Raw genomic sequence first — 21,192 nt, 5'->3', positions numbered from 1 at the left:
AATCGCGACGTGTGAATACCCCTTTGGCCCAAAAAAATCTTGGTCTGGATTAGCAGTGACGTACTACACCGGTTCGATGCAGGAACGCTCAGAGTTCCCGGTACCTAATGGCTACTTACCTGGGCGAGCTGGGCGATGCACGGAGCACATTATGCCCCGCCCCCCTGGGCAAGCTCCAAATGGCGGGGCAGTGATGAAAGGGCAATCGCGTGTTCTCGCACCTATGACGTAGCTTCCGAATCACGAGCTTCCCAGCTGGGGAAGCTCCCCTAGGGGCTCAGGTCGTGCGCATATCATATTAAAAGGCCTGGAGGTAAGCTTCTTCCCAACCTTTGCTCACTTTTCAATTAATCAAACAATCAACGAAATAACTCATTTAAGATACCTCCACGACTCTAGTCTTTCACGTACACCACTAGCAATCTACAAGAACTCCGTCGGAGATCATCAATCACACCACACAACCAATCACCAATACATCATCAAATCAACCGCCAAAATGGTTCGCGGCGAGGCCCACCAGACCAAGGTCCACTACAAGGGCCAGGAGGACGACTTCATCGTCTTCGTTGAGGATGCCGAGCTGTTCAAGAAGTGGAAGACGGACAAGTCTATCCCTTTGGCCCACTTCATCTCCTCCTACAAGATCTTCGTCACGCACAAGTAAGTCATTGGCCCGGATTACCCCTCACTTCACCTCCACAGTATGATTTATCGGTTCCGATGAGCCAATTGGGCACGCACGGTGTTATTGTCAGCCCAGCTGCTCTATCAAACGTGAATATTGTTGGCTTTTCCTGTTCCATTTAAATGGGACTCGGACCGATGGGAATCTTTAGCGACCCGCATCACCTTCATACACTTTCATCGGCTAATCCATACAACCAGGCAAGGCAACCAGGGCACCTACGACGCAGCCTCCAAGTCCACGCTGGAGAACGAGTTCGGTACCAGCGTTGACGACAAGGTGATCATCCAGATCCTTGAGAAGGGCGATGCGCAGAACACTGAGGTGAGCTCTCTTCCATGTTCTAACACCCTGTGATCTCCGTCGCTGACGATGCATCGTGTTAGTTCCCCGATCGTCAAGGAAACAAGAACGATTCTCAAGGCCCCTTGATTGCCCACTAGGGGATGATTAGTCTTAATTACACGGCGGCCACCAGACTAGTGGCACTTGACGAGCGTACTGGCTTCTGAGGCTTTATGATGTTTTGGCGGTGTTGTGTAGCAACGACAGCGCAAGGAATGGCACGGTGAATGAGTGTCATAACATTGCTATCTCGGCATGGAAACATGCGAAAGCAATATGAAGCGCGTCTCCAGTAACACCCTTATATGCAATGGAGGAGGATGAGTAAGGTGTAGGAACCTTCCAAGAAATCATCTCCTTCGAGCCCAACTAGGGTTCAACATCGACGCCCATAATCAACATGGGGTCATTGGTGGGTTCTTCTAGCTAGTAGATAGCAGAACATGAACACATGACTTCTTACATGTCTTGCTTCTACTTCCATTTTGGTTTCATGATAGATGTATGGAACTAATGAGATTCCGGCCAAACCGTCCCGTACAAACCGAAAGCTTAGCTTGGGCGAGTTCCTCACGATGTCTTCCCAACAGCAAAGCTTGTCCACCCATGAGAGTAGGGGGTTTACTACCGGTGGCTTGGTTAGGAATTTTAGGGGAAAAAATCCTAGACCCCAGTCAATATAAAGGTTGTAGTAAGCACAGCTTTAATTTGCGAAGGGCTGGCAAAGGTGGGGCCCCTCCTGGGTTCGTGATGTTGCGCCCGTTTCTGAAGTGTTTCGGGGGGTGCATGCTGCTGCGCGGAGTCACCGACACGGCCCCTTGCCCACACTGGTGCACCGCCCATACGTTCTGCAGGGCTTTTTTTTTTTCTCCCCCTTCTTGTTCGCTTCCCTCATGAGACCTTATCTGGTCGGTCGCTCGTTCGGAGATGTTGCCGAATCGGCACACCCGGTCACGCAGACGCATATGCACGCACATCGTTACCTCGAAGATGAAGGTGGGGACGGATAGGAGAGAACTGACCAGCGCGCGGCGGCGTCGAGGCAGGAGGATGAGCTTGACAGCCAAACTCTGTTTTCTTATCATCTTTCTTTCTCTCTCGGTGTGCAGCAGCAGCAGCCAACAGGGCCTGCAAGGGGCTGGACCCGAGACAGAGTGTAAACGCCCGGAGGGGTGACGCCGTGGCGAACCTGCCTTTATTCGATTTGAGAAGGGAGGAAAGGTTACCTGCCTTTTCGGATTCGGTTGTCGAACATGAGAGAATATCACGGGGGGCTGGACATGATGGCGAAAGTTCAGAACGATGATGGGGATTACAATTCGATTCAGTCACGCATAGAACACGAAAATGTACTAGTTGGGTCATCCTTTTTGGTGTTCGATTTTTTGGGTCTTGACATTAGGTGTAGCATTTCGTGCGCTGATCTTCCGAGACTCAATGCCACACGCTTTCTCTTGACAGCGTCGTTTTCGCTATTCCGGGCAAACTCGGTCGTCTGTCTCTCGACCCGTTTTCCATCCTGAAATCGGAATGTAACACCGAGCGTTGTTGCGTCGGGCTTCGGGATGATACACTGCGCCCTCCCGAGACGTGGGACGCGGCGTGCCTTGCCCCACGCAAAGCGCGAGGTCAAGGATGACTCCTGTCGCCAGTCTCGTTCCTGATCCTCCCGTGCTCAGCCCATGCGCATGCGCCCTCCCGCGACAGCAACGTCAACCCATGATAGCGTACGTCCATGATCGGCCGGGACAAAACGCTAACAAGCTATCCATCACCACCCGAACACATACACACCACACACCACTACAGCTGCCCGGACAAGAGTATGCACACACTTGGATGAATCGAGAGGGGAAAACAGCGCTGGAAAATGGAAGACTTTCTTGTGGCCTCTTCCGATGATTCGGTTTCGGCCGAGAGTGCAGAAGAAATTGATGAACGATATGTCGTCCGAAATAACGCCGATGCTAGATGCCGTGATATCGAGTAGGATAGGTCGTTAAAAATGTATAAGAAAATAGGGTTGATATATATTGCTCAGAGAACGAACGGTAAGGTTTCGTCGATTCATCCGAGGCTGCTTGGGTGGAGGGCGTTGGCTGGTTGACTTTGAGTGCACGGCGGCCCTTTCTGCCAGATCATAATACCATGCGAGTTCGAGGCGCTTGTATACGGCGAGCTGGAAAACCAAGTAAAAACGTTTAGACGCGACCGCCGCCGCGGCCTCTTTGAGGAAGTGTCCACGGCTTGGCACAGATAATCTGGATATTGGGTTAGTACATGACCCAAGGAAATAGTAAGTTGGGAGAGTTAGGCCACATACCTCTCCTTCGCTGTAAGCCCAAAAGTAGACAATCAGACCAACAAGGTAGTAGAGAGCCGAGTTGGTGCCCTGGTAGATGAGAGCGGAGGCGAGAGAGGTGAGAGGGAGAATGATGAGGCGAAACTCCAGACTGCGGTGAACCGCCGAGCCGGCGAGGAACACCAGAGGCCACTCCAGAGCCACCATGAACAGAGCCATGATCAGGTTTATAATCTGCAACACCGGCACGGGCTTGACTGCCGGATCCAAGGACTTGGTCAAAAAGTCCCAGAAGATCTTGGGATAGAAGAAGCCTTCGACGGCGGCGGCAACCTGGTCTGTTGGCGTGAGGTTAGCACGGCTGCTCGGACCTTTTTGTGACGGTTTTCTCGACTTACAAACTGCGGCACTCATAACAATGAGGCGAGCCCAGTGGTTCTTAATAAGACGACCCATGGTTATCGATTATAGATTGGCGACGAGTTTCCCTTGAAGTCTTGTCCTTTATCTTTCTGATTGCTCAGTGTTGTTGAAATATTTCGATCCTTGCGTTTTGCGTGTTGCTGACGAAGCCTGTCGACGGTGATGCCACGACTCTGATATGCCCTTGTGTCTTATCCCAAGAAACCCCGAACAACAGCGAATGAAAGTAACGAAGGGGGCGGTCGATGAGATCGGATCCTCTTGCGAATGTAACGGGTATGGCGATAGAAAGGCGACTCAGTCGGAGGTAAACCGTGCAACGGTGGAAGGAAGGAAAGAGGTACCGGACCTGCGGGTTGAATGATGAAGTGAAAGGCGTTTCGAAGCGAAGATGTCGATATTAAAAGAAGGATATCGACAGGCTAGTGCACAGCGCTGACGAGGAAGGAAGAGAAGGTCAAGAGAGGAGACAAGAAATGTCAACCGAACACAAGGCGGGGAGGACGACTCTATATTGAGATGAGAGCTGGGATGGGGGTGACAAAGTCAAGCTAGAGAACCGGCCAGGGGTAGTGTTGGGAGGTGGAGGAAGGTGTGGATGCAGGCGTGTCCGGCCCAGAGGGCAAGACGCCGAGCCGCACAGAATGCTGGATGAGGCTTGTATCAGAGTTGGGCCCCCAGGCTAGGTAGGCAGCTTGGTGAGCAGGGAACAGTGTCGGGGGTGTTTCTGGCTCGATAGCGGAGTAAGTTCTCTAGAGATCCACGTTCGAGCAATCTGATCTATGATGACAGCAGGCATCCGAGCGACATTGAGACGTTTCTGGTTGCACAGGGGGGTGGGCTGTATTGGCTCTGATATGGACCAGCCTCGCAGGACCAAGAAACGAGGCCGGGGGGGGGGGGGGGGACTGGCTGGCTTGGGTTGGCCAAGTCGCTGTGCAAGTGCTGACGGCCACAGCAGTGAGGATGTATGATGTTCGTGGGTATTATGGGATGCGAAGCCCAAAGCGTTGAGGCTCTGTGTGGGAAAGAATCCCCCCCAGTTGCCGGGAAGCCGTTGTGTACGGGGTGTGAGGCAGAGGTCGGGATGGTGAAGCGTTGTGGTGGAGTGTGTTGTACGTGATGTTCGTCAGGGATCCGTGCTTTATCGGCCCCGTCGCATGAAGGCTGTTTGAAGATCAGACAAGACAGTTGCCAGGGACGCTTGTGAGGCAAGGAGGTGGAAGAGGAACAGGAAACGCTTTCTGGCCGCATCCGCGAAAGACGGAGGCAGACGAGTTTTAAGAAACGTTAGCCCATGGGAGGGCCGGGGTTGTCGAGCGTGCTGAGTGACATCTTGTCCATCTGGGTGGGATTGCATGCAAGCAAGAAGTGCAGCGTGCAGAAAGCGGGCGGCATCATACGTCTATGCTGCGATGTCGCGGCGTAAGCGCTACCCGTCCACCCTCTATCCAGCCACGGCTGAGACGGCCCATTATCTCACTTGGGAGCCAGTTGAAGCCGTCACCCATGTATTCTGGGAGGGTGACTAGGCGCTGAGAGCGGACTCCAGCCATCACTTGACTGCAAGAATGGGGGTATACGTGGGTGGGGGATGTAGGTCGGCGGGTACGGATGCAAGCAAAGCCGGGATGGGTAGACCTGGTGGGAGGACAATGCGGAAGAGGCGATACCGGTATCGTTTCCTGCAAGCAATATAGCATAGTACCTACGCGAGAGCGAGTGACGGTCGAAAGAAAGGCGACACAAGCATCAGTGGTTAACGGGTAGAGGTGATTGGACTTGCACGCAAAATGCGTGGGCGGTTAGAGAACGAGCTTGAACCAATGGGAACCCTGCTTCTTCACCGTTGGCAGGCGAGGTGTGGGTCTATTCCTGTCGCCAAGGGTCCAGGGGCGAGCTTAGGGCCGTCTGGTCAACCGTCAGTCTTTCAGATCATCGCATGCCAGCATCCCACCCGTCTTCAGAAGGGACCGCGCAGTGACCTTGTGACCACCCTTGCTTTGGCTGCGTGAGCAAGTACCCTTTCTGTCGTTCTGGGCTTCCATTTCGCTCCCGCCACCTTGTTGTCGCCTGGACAGAAGGGGGGGGGGGGGGGGGGTGGCGGCTCAAAACGCCTTAGCTAACACGGTAGCAATGACCAGGCCCTGTAAGACACCAGCCTCTAGCGATCGGGTGTGCTAAATTGCTCTTCCATCCGCCCACTTTTAGAGGAGAAGGAGGCCGATTGCCTTCGGATGAGCGGTCGATTTAATTAATATAAACTACCTAGCGCCAGCCATTTCGACAAATGAGAGTGCAGAGAATTCTACGATACAGGCAGGCAATTAGGGAAACGACAAGAACCTTCGTTTAAACCAAGCCAGTGCAAATAAACAATTACCCGCCATTGCCTGTTATCTGGGTCGAGCGGACACTTTGAATGATGGGCGGTTTGCTCGCAACCCCTCTGAAGAGGCAGTCCGCTTACAGCAGGACGGTACCGTTGTACGAACCACCCCCTCTTTTCTTCTACATCATCCGCACCCCCTACACATCTCCCGTGTTGCACGAACTCAATCGATCTTCCAGATGGCGTCAAGTACCTACTACTAGGTAGAAATCGACACAGCGCAGGCCACCCCCGTCCTCCAGATCTGTAGCCTGGAGGTGAACTGTAGCCCTTCTCTAATTGCGAGTTCATGCCATCTGATCCTCAGAAAACTCTGAGACTGCTGATCAAAGCAGCAAAACCTTCTCCGACGGACCCAGGTTCCAGAATGGCTGTGTTGAGGCACAGGGGGTTTGAGAAGTTGGGACGGCTGCTCTGTTGCCCGGTCGCAGCCCCTGCGGTCTCGTCCGACGCAACAACCCTGTCCCTTGTCGTCCATTCGCTTTCGACCACTCACAACATGGGAATACTTGTCGACTGAGCCCGAAGCGGAAGCCCACCTTGGATAGCAGGTTAAAGGGTGACGCTGACCCCGGCCCCCTGTATTCGTACCGCTCTTTGGGCCGGTCATCTTGTTCTCCGCTGGTCGTCCACGACCACATGGACAGCGAACACGACAGTCATCGGAGAACATTCTGTCGCATTATACGGATAGCCTCGTTACATTTATTGGCCGGTCGATCCGAGGCACCATGCCTACCACGACTTGCTGCTGGCTCCGGTACACTCGCTACCACAGACATGGTGAAGCCTTACCATTGTGGGCGGACAGCGTAGACCACAACCAAACCACAGCGGTGATGCTTTACCCGGCAAACTTTCAAGCCGCATGAACGCCAACCTTCCAGCGGTCGTTGTCTCATCCCACGAACCCCATTCTCCACCCCAGTCCGAGTTTTTGGGCCGAATAACCTACGACTGAGACAATGAGGATGAACGCTGCGCTTCACGCAGAGAACGGACCGCTAAGGAAACAGTGGCATTGCCATCGAAGCTACCGAGCAATCCATGTCGACAGAACCTTAAAAATGGGCTGGGGAAGGGGTTCATCTTGCTGCCACTAATTGCCAGCGACAACTCTGCTTGTCTTGGCTGGATCGCTCACCCCGTCCACCACGCAACAAGGCCGAGCATTGGCCAATCTTCAGATGAGCCCTTGGGGGTTTTAAAGTAGTTACCCCCCAAAGCGCCATATGATCTGGCTTGCATCGTCAGCTTTCTGCGACAATTGTCCAAGTGTTGTTGGTGACAGCTGCGATCCATACTTTTGAGGCCGAGGCATAGCGCGGAGAATTTCCATACACTCACACACACACATATACACACGCGCACACATATACACACACATATATACACACGCACGAAAAAAGGTGCCCTTTCCCCTCACCTTGGCCGTCTGTGAGATCAGCCTCCCGTCGTCAGATATGCACCAGGCTGTCCGTCGGTGTCCATGCCTTGGTCTTGGCGTGGGCATGCATCTTTGTGTCACCTACGTCTCCAGAAATGCATTGGTGGACGTGCCCTTGAGACTAGAACAGTGGTGGACTGACTGCACTACTCTGGCTTCTTGCCTGATCGAGCCCCATCACGGCTGGTGTGGGTTGTGACGTTGATTCGATAGTCTCTAGCCAAGAAACTCAATGGATGGCAAAACCGATGCAGAACGAGATCAGCTCGGCAGAACAAGGTTGGGCGGGCTGGCAGGATCTTAATTGAATCTTGTTAATTGGCCGTCTGCACCCTCGCTCACTGCTTAGGTGAGCTGCATCACATCCCGCTCATCCGTTCTCTGCATCGCGATGCTGCAAGATGGACGCTAAAAATAACCCTGAGGAGAGGGGAAAACACCAGCAGTGTGTTCAACTCTATTTTGGCGGGCGGCTCTGTGTTGCTGCTCATTGGTTCCATGTCTCAGATTCCACACGGCCACGGCCCACCCTCTCCGTGCGTCTGGCCAACCAGCAAAGCCGCTGCGTCCTGTTGTTGTAGGAGCCGTCGTCACTTGTGCTACTGCAACCGCCGAGCAGTAATCACAGTACCATTGGATTCATATAGTGCCGACTTCACATCTGGGCCCCGAGGAGCGGTCTGCGTTTTTCGCATCCACCATTGATCGCCCTGGGCACACTCGGACCCTACGCCTGGAATAGTTTCCCAGCAAAGCGGTTTCTTTCCTCGGCAATGCATGGTGAACACTAGCAAGGCCTGTGTCTGCATGCGATGCGAGGCGGTTTCCCTCCCCCATTAAGGACTGAAAATTGCCCTCACCGACATCGTCACAAGGGTTGCTCCGCGCGGGTGTGACGGCGAGCTGTACTCGCTTGTGGTGTTTGAAGCCCGCCAAGACTTGGACGTTTGCCGCCGCTACTTACACGGCAAGTCTGGGGCCGCTCTGGGGCGGACGTCCAGAAGTTCGGTTGTCAGATAAGCATGTCGTGCGGCGTCCGATCTCGAACAGGCGTTTGAGTGATATCACGACGAATATAGCACAATATGAGTGCAATGCCGGTGCAATTTGGACGTAATATGGCACTGCCCGGCCCCTCGCCCTTGGTCCAGGGTCTCGCCTGGTGCAAGGTGCGGAATCCCGGCAAAGGATTGTGCTTGTGGCTGATGGCCGCCTCCGCTGCACGACTCGACAGTCGCCATGGAAGGGGTTGCAAAAATTCGCGTGTCTGTGTCAGGTCGCTCCGCTATTTTCCCTACTCAGGGGAAATGCCCACTCGTGGGATCATCGGCACTGCGGCAACTCGGGCGAGGATATGGCAGCCAAGGAAACTTGTAGAGTCTTTAGACGCAGAGTTGGGGGCAAAGTCGACACCGAGTCGATGGCACGATCATCGCGTGTTGGGTACTTGGCATGGTGCTCACGCTGTGTTCTCCTGCCACGTTTCCGTGTACGATCACGTGTACCTGTGCGGCCTTACGAGGGACCGCCCTGGCTGCGTATTTCAGTTCGAAGGGTACGACACGGGCCAGCGCTTCCAACGGGAGTTGCATCAACCGAGCGCCAAGACAGTTTAAACAACTGATCGTCCTCATGGACTCTTGATCGACGTCTAGCCTGAGCCTTCCCTCTGATCGAAGCGCACGCTGCTGCGCATTTCTCAAAAAGCCGCCGGATGATTTCCAAAAGAAATACCACTGGGGCCCGAGGTTGGCCCAACTCGCGATCTGCACGGGAATTGGGCACAGCCGGTATGGGGGCCAAGGATTTGGCTGACATCTGGTGTGTGACGCCTCTCACTTTCCCGAACACCAAGTGCATCATATTTTTTCATGGCCTAGTCGCCAGCACCGTAGAAGCGGCAATCGCACACAATGAGGCTGTATAGCCTAGGACACAAATGTCATATGCACGCCGTCGCGCGCACGTCCCTGGGCTTTTTCATCCCAACATTCGTGAGATGGCGTGTCAAGATCTGGCAGCTGTTCCGGACGCCTCTTCCGCGGCTGTTATTGAAAAAAACGGCTGTTCTGAGTGAGACTCGAACGACATATCATACCACGAGTTTTGCCAACGCTTCCACCCCCTTCTCATCCCACTACCTTTTTACCCAGCAGGCTGGCTAAGCTAAGGTGGCTAGTCAAGACTATCGAAGCCTTGTTCCATATTTCGTCTGCTGTCCTCCTAGCCCCCACTCACCGCTCGTCAAGATGGTATCGCCGCCGAGCCATCAACCCCCTTTTCTCGTCTCATGTCTCCCCTGGCGCTGCACATGGAACACAGCCTCTCCGTATTCCTTTCCCCATCCTCCCCCCCAAACCATGCCCCCCCCCTACCACGGTTCCCCTCTGTGGACTCAGCCAGCTCGTATTGCCACTGTCGTTCCTCGCAGGAGAACTGGAAGTCGCCTATCCGGCGCTGCATCACGATCCCCCCAGCTTTTCACAGCACCAGGCATCGATGGAAGTCCCTCCCCTCCTGGATTTCCTTGCTTGTCTCTATTCAAGCGAAGACTGGCCTCTCTTGTGCTAGAAACGAAAGAACTCGGGTTCCCTCTGCCGGCCCAAGTAGATCCAGGATCTGCGCTCTCCCCTGGTCCGTCGCGGCAAGAACGGCCACTTCACACGGTGATCGCCCCAATTCACTGAGAAGGTTTGTTGCGTGCTCCGAAAGGGGGCCGCTGCCGCTACTCATGTGCTGAAAGAGAGAGATGGGGGCGACTTGGGCCGGGGATTCGGTGGGTTGTATGGGGACGGGGACGGTCTGAAGGTTGGCGAGGGTGGATGGGAGGGCTGCCACAGATGCTAAAGGGATCAGAGGGAGTTCGAGCTTGTTGAGAATGCTTTGAAGCGACGTCTCGTCAGCCATAAAAGCACAAACACTTACAAAAAAAGGCCGAGTGCTTACTCAATCTGTAGGGTCATGAAGGCCTCCGTCGGGTTCGTGTCTCGTCCTTGCTGGTCGAGGAGAAAGACTACCGCCGCGTCGCGGCCTCCGTCGAGGTTGAAGAGGCGCTCCAGGCGCTCCTCCGTAGCTGCCGCCCCGACGTCCTTTGGCGAGAGGAGGACCAGGCGGAGGAAGCGGCCCTGCTGCTGCTGCGGGAGGGGGAGCGCGATGTCGTGCGTGCTCAACCTGCTCTCTGTCGCCTCCGTCAGCGAGTGACTCCAGCTTGGCGAAGGGGTTTCGGCATTCCGTCTACCTTGGAGTCGGGGCGCGCTGCCGGTCAGGAGGGGAATCGCCGGCGTCCATTCCGGACGCTTGCGGAGTGAAGAACAGAACATGGCCTTGCTGATGCGGAGTTCGCAGGAGGATATCACGGGATGCAATGTGGCCGAGCTGTGAGCTTTCAAGCATCTCGTCTTCGGTTTTTTTCCACCGAAGATGGCATGAATTTCTATGTGAGGTGAGTCAAGTATGTAACTTTCGGCAGGCGCTGTCTAGCTTGCCCCTGCCTTTTCCGTTATTTCCAAGAGTGAGGTGCCTTCCATGTCTAAGATGCCCGCCCATAACGTTACACGCGCCGTACTGGGCATAGCAGAGAATGCCTCTCGCCCGCTAAATGGTATCATGAAAAATAAGAAATCCTGTATAAGAAATCCACGCCTTTTGTCCAGCCAACTCCTGGCACATCCGCCCAAAAGGCCTTATGCCGCCGTGGACGCTGGAGACTGCGACTGCGTCGGCAGCTGCAGGCCCGGCAGCAGCGGCTTCTTGGTCTTGGGGTCCCTCAGGTCGCGCAGCGCGGCCTCCATGGCGAGGTACCGCTGGGAGCGCTCGTCTTCGCGCTGAGCCAGCTCGCGCTCGCGGCGCGTCAGCTCCTCGAGCTTCTCGTCGAGGACGCGGATGCGCTCAGCATTCTGGTCGGGTTTCTGCGACGCCTTCCAGTATTCGTAGACGATGATGGCGCTCGCAACGCCGAGGATGAAGGCGTCGCCGATGACGTCGGCGAAGAGGTCGACGGCCTTGTTCTCGGGGAGGGGACGGAACTTGCGGCGCCAGACGGTCTTGGGCTTCTCTTTCGTTGAGCTACCAGTGCTGCTGGAGCCGCTGGCGGTACTACCGCTTTCTGAATTCGAGGACGAGCTGGACAAGCTGGACGATGAAGACTCCGACGACGCCGTGGGCACGAGGGGTTTCCGTTTCGCGGCGTCAGAGTTCGCCTGCCGCGCCTTAGCCGCCTCCTCCTTTTCGACCTGCTCTTTTGTCTTGACCGTCGGGGCCTCTGCCTTTTCCTTCGCGCGCTGCTCGGCGTCTGGATTCCGAAGGAGGGCGACGTTTAGACGCATGTTGAGCTGGTGGATGGACTGTCCATAGCGGGCGGCGAAGGCGCGGAACTTGGGGTGCTCGTGGGCTTGCGCTTTTATTTGGTTCTGTAGCCGGTTAGATATCTCCCACAACGGCCCTCGGAGGATTGGGTGACTGAGGTTTCCAACTTACGGCGCCATACTTGGACACATGCCGCACAAAGAGCGCGGCGAGCTTGAAAAGAGGTAGTGGTACCATGGTGGGTTTTTTTTCGAGGGTCGATTGAGTGACGGAAGCGCCGTTGGTCAGGAGAGCTCCGGAAGCTCCGTGCTACGGCGCTGCTTGGCTTGGTCTTGGCGGAGTTGCTTGCTGTCAATTGGGACAGCAGATACTCATTGACTACAGTAAGGGCAATTCAGTGTCGAAGAAGAGGTTAGTGATCTGTACAGCTATGTCTACTCTTGTAAGTCAGTCGGGTTTATAGGAGCTACGTTAAGCAGCTGACGTCTAATGCTTGGAATGGATCTCCCACCGTCCCGCAGCGGAAGTGCACGGAACACGCTTATTTGATGTTCCGCTTCTTTGGGCTTCGGAGGCGATTCCAGCAGGGCCCCGGCTCGCTGACTGAGCCTCGGTGCCCAAGATTGCAATCGGGGCTGCCTGTAAGCATGAACAGGACAACCAGGTTTCGTTTCGATATGAAACTCACTCCTGGTTGAGGCGAATAATATCGTGAATCCTCAAGATGTATGCGGGAAGGACTAAATGACCCTACTTGCATGTTGAAATGATGCGTAGCACGATACCCTCATAGGAGCACCTGCTTGTTGATCAAATCTCTTGTCTCAATCTACTTACCTAAGCCGGCAACCAACGAGCAAGAGGCCAATTGTGGAGCAGCATCGGCGGACTCTAGTGGCTCTCAAGGACGAAACTGTAACCAGCCAGTTTCGCAGTTCCCCAGGCAACGGCACGCGAAGCGAAGGTCAACAGCGACGGCACACTAACCAGGCCCCTTCACTCCACCCCCATCACCAAAAGTTTACCACTCCGTCTCAAAGGCGCATCATCCCGACAACTCTGAATCTCCCCGGTGAGTTTCTTCTGCGACGTCCTCGTCTCGTCAGCAGCCACTTGTCAATTGCCTGCCGGCTTCTTTCAGGGCGTCTTGTTTTTTTCCGCACATGATCTGTTTCTAAGACGGGTGAGTAAACAAATCATACCCCGGCTTGTTGCTGTTTGTCCTGTCCGCTAGGCTGTGGCCACATGCGCTAGATAGGTTGAACAACACTTGGACTACGCTTTGTCTGCCTTTTCCCAATTCTCTTCAATAGTGCATACCTATATCCATCATTTCCCAACCACCCTATCCCATGTACTGACGGTTGCGCGCAACAGGCCCTCCCTCTCCACAACCCAGGGCCGATCTTGGTTTTGCAGTACTGTCTTCTTCGTTCTCGAGAGCCGCCGTCCTCTCGGGATAACACCTGTTTTCAAAGGAAGCGAGGCCACAGTCATGGCCCATAGGTTGGTGGCGAAAACGGGTGTTGATTTGGAGGCTCTGTCGCCGAGGGACGCCAACGCGTTGCGCATGCCCAAGGCTATCGAAATGAAAACCTCCAAACCCGTCGTCCAGCTCAAGGCTGCGAAAGACAAGGAGCCACCGCCACAGCCGCCTGCAAGCGTTGAGGAGCCTCCGGCCAGCGATCGTCCGAATGGAGCCGTGTACCAGGTCGGCAAGATGCTCGGCAAGGGCGGCTTTGCCGTGTGCTACACGGGATATCACCTGCCGGAACGCAAAAAGTACGCGCTAAAGATTGTGCGGAGCCAGATGCCGTCCAAGATGCAGCAGAAGGTCAGATTTGTTACACTGTAGCGTTGTTCGGCGACGCCCGGTTCTAACATGTTGCGCAGTTCCAAACCGAACTCCAGATTCACTCCAAGATGAACCACAAGAACATTGTACAGTTTTTCAGGGCCTTCTCGTTCCACGACTGCATGTATTTGGTTCTCGAGCTTTGCACCAACGGCTCTCTCATGGACATGGTCAAGAAGCGTAAGGGCCTGACCGAGCCCGAGGTTCGTTTCTACTCTGTCCAGGTGGCCGGGGCAATCAAGTATATGCACGGAAAGGGCATTATCCACCGAGATCTGAAAATGGGCAACATCTTTCTCGACCACCGCATGAACGCCAAGGTCGGCGACTTTGGACTGGCTGCTCTGTTAGTTACTGGCCGGGATATGCAGACCATAAGAAGGACCACCCTGTGCGGAACGCCCAACTACATTGCGCCCGAGATTCTCCAAAAAGGGAAGAAGGGACACGATCATGCGGTCGATATTTGGAGCTTGGGTATCATCATGTCAGTATAACCCGACCGAAGCCGAGAGTTCTCCCACTGACTGAAGTAGGTTCGCCATGTTGACATCCAAGCCACCATTCCAATCGACGAGCACCGAGGAAATTTATCGCCGAGCGAGGGAACGAGACTACGAATGGCCGAACCCGGAAACCTCGCAAAAGTACATCAGCGAGGAAGCTAAGGACTGCGTTGCCACGATGCTCGAGGACGCAGATATGAGACCAGAACCGGACGTCATTGTTCAGCACCCCTTTTTCACCTGCGGTTACATGCCGGTGGAGGCCGACATGACAACCAGACTCCTGACGTTGCCACCCGACAGCCCTGAATTCTATGCTGACCGCATGAGCTCTCAGCTGCAGGCGGTCAGTAAGAAGAACATGGAGGACATGTGCAGAGAATGTGGAGTTGGCCCCCTGGCACCGGTGCAGGTTATTCATACACAGACATGGAAAGAGATGGCTGCGGAGGAGAAGTCTGGCTTGACGCCCATGATCCCATTGGGAGAGGACGTCGTCTACAGACCTTTCGACGACTGGCTCCGCGAGAAGCGCCACGCTCGTGCTCTTGCCGCCTCGTCGTCTAACCGCTCCGATTCCACGTCGGAACCGCATCTGAGCGGTTCCCAAACAGCACCGACAGGCCTGTTTCGTCAACCACCCCAAAGCTTTGCCGCGCAGCAGAGAGCTCAAAACCGCCCCCCTGCGGTGGCCAGCACGGTCAGATCACGACCGCAGCCAGAAGTGGCTCCTCAACCAGCGGAAGCGGCACGCCCGAGGTCAGTCAGACAGTTTAGTGCACCGGAGTCTCGAAACCAGCTTTCCGAGCCTCCACTGAGGAAGTCTACCGCGGCCCGGAGGACACCACTTCCGACGACGCAGTCGACGGGATCTCTTCCCAGCCATGCCATGGTGCCGCAAAGTTCCAACCAACCCACAGTCACCATGACCGGTCTCCTGGAAAACCTCAAGATCTCATCCGATCAAACTGAGAAGGCGTCTCTCTTCAGCCCGACGGAGTGCCCGGAAACGGTAGCAGGCTCTAAGCCTGATGTTGTGCTCGAGCGACTTCGCCGGCTTCAGGCCGAGCTGGAACGTGCCCTGAATGCTCGCACCATGGCCATCATCTCGTCCAAGGACACCACCCCGCCTCATCCCAACGTGGTTGTCAAATGGGTGGACTACACAAACAAGTTTGGTCTTGGCTACATCTTGAACGACGGCGGTGTCGGTTGCATCTTGCGAGATATCCCTACTACGGAAGGGAGCAAGACTCTCACGTTGCCATCAGCCTGCATGCTCGTACGCGATGCTGAGCGCCATATCGAGCGACGACATGACGAATCGTATCCCGAGAGGCATCAGCCATTGCCGCCCAAGCAAGACATTCACTTTTACGAGAACAACGGCGAGACCGGTCTCGCCCGAGTCTCTGTTTCCTCGTCGCAGTTCCGCGTGCCGGTTTACGAGGACGGAACGCCCGGAAAGCTGAACCCAGGAAAGGACGTATACGAGCACAGAAAGAGGGAGCGTGTCATCCTCTGGAAGAAGTTCGCCAACTACATGATCGCCTACGGTAGAGACGAGCCACTTCCGGCCGAGGAGACCGTCACTCGCCCGATGGAGTTCTCTGGCAACAACTCTCAACCTTCGGATCTGGTCATCTTCTACCAGCGCTTCGGCGATGTCGGTTGCTGGGTCTTTGGTGACGGGCATCTTCAAGTAAGTTCCAATACTACAACTTCGACGTGACAAGCGCTGACAAGAATCCAGTTCAATTTCCCTGACCACACCAAGATTGTTTTGAATGCTGCAGGAACTTGGTGTCACTTCTGGCACCTTCCCATCGAGGCTGCCCAAAACCTTGCAACCACTGGAAGCATCGGAGCTGCGGCCCTTGACGAGAGGGCCATGCTGTCCTACCCCCTGCAGACGCTGTTGAACTTCCAAACGAAGCCCTCGGCGGCTCGCTCTACTCGCACAACCACCACCTCGCGCCGACGCCCCGAGATCCCTGCAGACCTGCAGGGAATCCCAGCTGCGAATGATTTCCGCCGAAAGATCGAGTTTATCAAGAACGCAGTAAAGGAATGGGTGACCAATGGCGGTCTTGGTAATAGCGCTATGGACCGTGACCACAGACTGCGCTGGGGAGGTTACCGGGAGACTGTCATGGGCAACAGCTTTATCAAGGGTGTCTGGGTGACTGTCGGCGCTCGATGGGGTGACAACAGACTGTCGGCTTACATTGATCCGGCCAACCCCATGGAAATGGGTGAAGAGATTGACGAATCCAAGAGGCGACGCCACTGAGGCGGATTGCACCTGTAGATTTGACAGACTCGAGGAGTTATTAGCTGGAAGCGAGAGGGGACTCTGCATTGTTACGCATATGATGGGTAATTGTAGTTCAGCCAGCCCGGTTCGCCTGGCTGGCGCTCACGAGATCACGCCATGGTCGCCATAACGGGGGGATGGCTTTTGGGTTGGGCATGTTTGGAGTTTTGAGGTCTTTGCGGAACATAGCAACGGCGTCTTGGGAGCATAACAAAGTTTTATGAGTTCCAGACTGGAGCTATTGATCGTCTCGCTTGGGAATGATGTGACCGGACCTTTCCGTGTTTTGCTCTGTTCAACTTGCGTTACCTCAGGTTTTGTTTATATTCCGCTCTCGGCTTTGCTAGTCACCGCACTACCAGCCATGTTTTCCGACCGTCCCCTACGTAATAAACCTCCCTCTGTTACTGTCCTCGCCCAAGTGAATCATGTATGTGCCAGTGGGCGGAGATCAGTCAATGGCGAGCATCAACACACTTATTTCAAAAATAAAAATCCCCCCATTAAAAATTGAATTTAAAAATTAAATAAAAAAAATTAAGGGTCGTTTACGCTGGTCCTCGAGTCATGGCTTATTATGCCTGTACCTAGTATGTTCGATTACTCCGTAGCGGAGCAACATATTGCACTCATTAACACCGGTCCTCCCGTGGTCCAGCATACAGCTTGTTGTCTAATATTCTCTACTCTTTTTGCTGTTGAAGTCTATCGTGGCAGGTCGATCTGTGGAATGGAGCAATACCAAGCCTCTGGTCAGGTTGCTTATGGAAAACTCAGTGCTGAAGTTGTTGCGGAGAAAACAGTACTGCCATAGTACGGTCTGGATACACAGAGTCCTCTGAAATCCAGCTCTCACTTTCTGTTTTGTTAGCTGCGTTCTACATACGGATGGTCCTCATTCCATAAGATGGCTTGAAGCTCGTTGTCTTCTTGTTCTTTGAGTAACACCCGGTTCACAGCTTCTGTTGATTCGCATTTTGCCCCATAACCAGTGTGAGTGGGGGGGGCTCTGGCCCATCAGCAGGAAGTGGATCTCAAGCACACATTATTTTTACTTCTCCGGTTGCATTAATCGGACTCTCCGACTTACATTGAAGTACTATCCTTTACCTTGTGAAGTGGCTACAATCTAATTAACTTTGCCAGTAGACAGCAATCAACTACCAAATTAATTATGGGATGGCTTGATTCATGCTAGTTGGGTTATAACCAAGTGCATAGTGCAGACTGTCTTTGACATATAAGTATATAGACAATGGGTGCATCCTACAACTCTCCTTTGCTATTCTCAACAGCCTCCCTGTTGAATCCATTCGTTTGTTAACTCATAACACCGTTCTTTAATTTGTCGTTCTTTTTCGTTACAAATCATGTTCTCCAAAGGTCTTGGCTCTCTTCTGTGCTACACCGCCTTGTCTCATGGCGTTGGTGCGTCGCTGTTGCCTCGCCTGGATAATTCTAACGGACACCCCTGGATCGACCACGACAAGGTCGCCCCGTTCACTCAAAAAGCCAGTCCTGAAGTCGGCGAGTTGGAGCTTCGGTTCAATCCTTACCTCTACGTTGCAGGAGGCTGCGATCCATATGCCGCGGTCGATATCAATGGCAACCTTGGGTAAGTAGGCGCAACCGCAACACCCCCAGCTGACTCCTTTGCATCCTTATTCTTCAGATGACACCAGTAGCTAACTGCGCTCAAAATAGTGCGGGTTTGAGACCTCTCGGTGGTGGGAGAAGCGGTTGTGACAATGGCGGCACTGGCCAAGTCTACGTGCGCAGCGGACAAACTACTCAAGGCCACCAGGCGGTCCTTTACAGCTACTATGTTCCAAAGGTCCGCTGGGCCAAGGGCCCCGAGAACGGGCACCGCCATTACTGGGCCAGCGTCGTTGTCTGGGTTAACAGATGGGGCTGTGACACCAATGATACCACAGCTCTCTGGCCCGTTGGCGTATCATACACAAGCGATCACATGAACTGGGAAGCAGCCTCTGCCGGGGAAATATCCTTCACGTCGTCACCTATGGGTATCGACATGGCTACTCAGCCCAAATTGCAGTTAAAGGATAGGGCTATCTCCCCTTTCAGTGGGGCTGAAGGCGACCTCGTCTTCCAGCGTACTCTTATCAGCTGGGATACTCTTTCCGATGCGGCAAGACAGGCCTTGACGGATGTTCGGTACGAGAAGACTCAAGTGCCATTCACCGATGCCAACTTTCAGAACTCTCTGGACGCTGCGTACAAGGCTGGCATCTATGGCGCTCTGCCGGACGCACCTGACTGTGTCGTAGAGGAGGGTCCCTCGACTGACGCTCCAGCTGCAAAGAATCCCTCGGCCGACGCTCCAGCTGCAAAGGATCCTTCGACTTACGCTGATGTTACAGCTGCAAAGGATCCCTTGGCTATCGCTGATGCTCCTGGTGCAAAGGATCCCTCGGTCAATGATCCTGCTATTGATGCAAAGGATCCCTTGGGTATCGCTGTTGGTCCTGGTGCAACTATTGCTCCTCCTGCAAAGGATCCCTCGGCCGACGCTCCTGATGCAAAGGATCCCTCGACTGACGGCCCTGATAAAGAGGGCCCCTCGACTGCCATTATAGTTCTTTTGGGGGATCCCTCGGCCGACGCTCCTGATGAAGAGGATCACTCGACTGACGGCCCTGCTAAAAAGGATCCCTCGGCCGACGCTCCTGATGCAAAGGATCCCTCGACTGACGCTCCTGCTCCTCCTGCAAAGGATCCCTCGACTAACGGTCCTGCTAAAAAGGATCCCTCGGCCGACGCTCCTGATGAAGAGGATCACTCGACTGACGGCCCTGCTAAAAAGGATCCCTCGGCCGACGCTCCTGATGCAAAGGATCCCTCGACTGACGCTCCTGCTCCTCCTGCAAAGGATCCCTCGACTAACGGTCCTGCTAAAAAGGATCCCTCGGCCGACGCTCCTGATGAAGAGGATCACTCGACTGACGGCCCTGCTAAAAAGGATCCCTCGGCCGACGCTCCTGCTCCTCCTGCAAAGGATCCCTCGACTAACGGTCCTGCTAAAAAGGATCCCTCGGCCGACGCTCCTGATGAAGAGGATCACTCGACTGACGGCCCTGAAAAGAAGGATCCCTTGACCGACGGCCCTGAAAAGAAGGATCCCTCGACTGACGGCCCTGAAAAGAAGGATCCCTCGACTGATGCTCCTGCTGAAAAGAAGGATCCCTCGACTGACGGCCCTGCTAAAAAGGATCCCTCGACCGACGGCCCTGCTGAGAAGAAGGATCCCTCGACTGACGGCCCTGAAAAGAAGGATCCCTCGACTGACGGCCCTGCTGAGAAGAAGGATCCCTCGACCGACGGCCCTGCTGAGAAGAAGGATCCCTCGACTGACGGCCCTGCTGAGAAGAAGGATCCCTCGACTGATGCTCCTGCTGAAAAGAAGGAGACCTCAACTGACGGCCCTGAAAAGAAGGATCCCTCGACTGACGGCCCTGCTGAGAAGAAGGATCCCTCGACTGATGCTCCTGCTGAAAAGAAGGAGACCTCAACTGATGCTCCTGAAAAGAAGGATCCCTCGACTGACGGCCCTGAAAAGAAGGATCCCTCGACTGACGGCCCTGCTGAGAAGAAGGATCCCTCGACTGATGCTCCTGCTGAGAAGAAGGAGACCTCAACTGACGGCCCTGAAAAGAAGGATCCCTCGACTGACGGCCCTGCTAAAAAGGATCCCTCGACTGACGTTCCCCAAGACCCAACTTCCCCTTGAAGCTTACGTCGACCTAGCAAAGTATATTTATAGAGTCTAAAATATCTCTTATAAAAATAATATAATACAAATGCCCTCAAACTTTGTTTACTGTCACGATCAGGTTATGATATCTGTACTATAATGTGTGAGATTAGTGACATGAGCCCTGCCTTATTAAGTTACGCCGGCTAGTAACTCATGGCTATATCGCCTACGGCCAGGCTGCCCTCTTCTGCCTTCTATCTTGAGCAATACCGTAAGCTTCACCCCATATCGTAACCGCTACGATCGCGAGATTGAGCCAACACCATTGTCCTAGTGGCTAACGCTTACCTTGGAGAGGGAGCCACTGTGAGGTCGGCTATGTACCCCATACGCACGTGCACACGCACATGCATACGCACATGTATATGCAATCACTGGAGGAGCTCTTTCCACTCATTTGAATTTCAAACAGATGGTGTTCGCCTCCTGAGAAGACCCACTTTCGCAAGTTCCCGGCTCAAAACTCGCTCGTCCAGCTCTTCCGCTTCCATAAACCGACACATCACCACGGCTTCAAAAGCAACAAAAATGATGGGGAGCTATGCTTCAGAGGCTCTCGTTGTATGACCCTGACCTGATTCGAACAGATAACCTTTCGATCTGGAGTCGAACGCGCTACCGTTGCGCCACAAGGCCCGTTGCGAGATTGGAGTCCCGCATCCGAAGATGGGGAGGTGGATGCTAGGAGGAGCATGGCATCAGCTTATGTCCCATCGAAGTCTACCTCTGCGAGGTTGCGGGGACAGAGACCGTCTTGTTTGGGCAAAGCGACGATGCGCAGCGATGGAGACTCGAGGGATAAGGGATGTTGCGGGGTGGGGGCTAAGCTACAGT

At 54.3% G+C, this 21,192-nt stretch overlaps 7 protein-coding genes and 1 non-coding gene across 8 annotated transcripts; 3 read left to right on the top strand and 5 right to left on the bottom strand.

Moving 5' to 3' along the window:
- Positions 1 to 499: 499 nt before the first annotated feature.
- LY79DRAFT_574498 (shwachman-Bodian-diamond syndrome protein) lies at positions 500 to 1,131 on the top strand (the record flags this gene model as incomplete). Its single annotated transcript, XM_060559600.1, has 3 exons — positions 500 to 663; positions 889 to 1,012; positions 1,075 to 1,131. 3 exons carry the CDS (start codon positions 500 to 502, stop codon positions 1,129 to 1,131), a joined length of 345 nt encoding a protein of 114 aa, XP_060420598.1.
- Positions 1,132 to 3,234: 2,103 nt separating this feature from the next.
- On the bottom strand, positions 3,235 to 3,791 carry LY79DRAFT_574497 (uncharacterized protein; the record flags this gene model as incomplete). The annotated part of the gene is made up of 3 exons (XM_060559599.1): positions 3,235 to 3,294; positions 3,357 to 3,673; positions 3,734 to 3,791. The coding sequence occupies 3 exons, from the start codon at positions 3,789 to 3,791 to the stop codon at positions 3,235 to 3,237; spliced, it is 435 nt and encodes a 144-aa protein (XP_060420597.1).
- Positions 3,792 to 7,128: 3,337 nt separating this feature from the next.
- Positions 7,129 to 7,836, bottom strand: LY79DRAFT_6395 (uncharacterized protein). The gene is made up of 3 exons (XM_060562319.1): positions 7,740 to 7,836; positions 7,455 to 7,684; positions 7,129 to 7,387 (listed from the first exon to the last, which is right to left on the bottom strand). Exons 2-3 carry the CDS (start codon positions 7,661 to 7,663, stop codon positions 7,291 to 7,293), a joined length of 306 nt encoding a protein of 101 aa, XP_060420596.1. The 5' UTR covers positions 7,664 to 7,684; positions 7,740 to 7,836; the 3' UTR covers positions 7,129 to 7,290.
- A 656-nt stretch (positions 7,837 to 8,492) lies between these two features.
- LY79DRAFT_6359 (uncharacterized protein) lies at positions 8,493 to 9,550 on the top strand. The gene has a single exon (XM_060562261.1). The coding sequence runs from the start codon at positions 8,683 to 8,685 to the stop codon at positions 9,211 to 9,213; it is 531 nt and encodes a 176-aa protein (XP_060420595.1). The 5' UTR covers positions 8,493 to 8,682; the 3' UTR covers positions 9,214 to 9,550.
- A 254-nt stretch (positions 9,551 to 9,804) lies between these two features.
- LY79DRAFT_6312 (uncharacterized protein) lies at positions 9,805 to 11,098 on the bottom strand. Its single transcript, XM_060562177.1, has 3 exons — positions 10,836 to 11,098; positions 10,544 to 10,775; positions 9,805 to 10,478 (listed from the first exon to the last, which is right to left on the bottom strand). The coding sequence occupies exons 1-3, from the start codon at positions 10,915 to 10,917 to the stop codon at positions 10,139 to 10,141; spliced, it is 654 nt and encodes a 217-aa protein (XP_060420594.1). The 5' UTR covers positions 10,918 to 11,098; the 3' UTR covers positions 9,805 to 10,138.
- Positions 11,099 to 11,280: 182 nt separating this feature from the next.
- On the bottom strand, positions 11,281 to 12,139 carry LY79DRAFT_664470 (optic atrophy 3-like protein; the record flags this gene model as incomplete). The annotated part of the gene is made up of 2 exons (XM_060562890.1): positions 11,281 to 12,006; positions 12,074 to 12,139. The coding sequence occupies 2 exons, from the start codon at positions 12,137 to 12,139 to the stop codon at positions 11,281 to 11,283; spliced, it is 792 nt and encodes a 263-aa protein (XP_060420593.1).
- Positions 12,140 to 13,397: 1,258 nt separating this feature from the next.
- On the top strand, positions 13,398 to 16,556 carry LY79DRAFT_585706 (uncharacterized protein; the record flags this gene model as incomplete). Its single annotated transcript, XM_060560532.1, has 4 exons — positions 13,398 to 13,736; positions 13,796 to 14,244; positions 14,294 to 15,965; positions 16,017 to 16,556. 4 exons carry the CDS (start codon positions 13,398 to 13,400, stop codon positions 16,554 to 16,556), a joined length of 3,000 nt encoding a protein of 999 aa, XP_060420592.1.
- Positions 16,557 to 20,922: 4,366 nt separating this feature from the next.
- Positions 20,923 to 20,994, bottom strand: LY79DRAFT_t1. The gene has a single exon. It is a non-coding gene; the product is annotated as a tRNA-Trp (tRNA).
- Between the last annotated feature and the right edge of the window lie 198 nt (positions 20,995 to 21,192).

Source organism: Colletotrichum navitas, assembly GCF_030913465.1.
Source record: "Colletotrichum navitas strain CBS 125086 chromosome Unknown LY79scaffold_1, whole genome shotgun sequence".
Taxonomy (NCBI): Eukaryota; Fungi; Ascomycota; class Sordariomycetes; order Glomerellales; family Glomerellaceae; genus Colletotrichum; species Colletotrichum navitas.
This window is presented reverse-complemented; position numbering and strand designations above follow the sequence as displayed.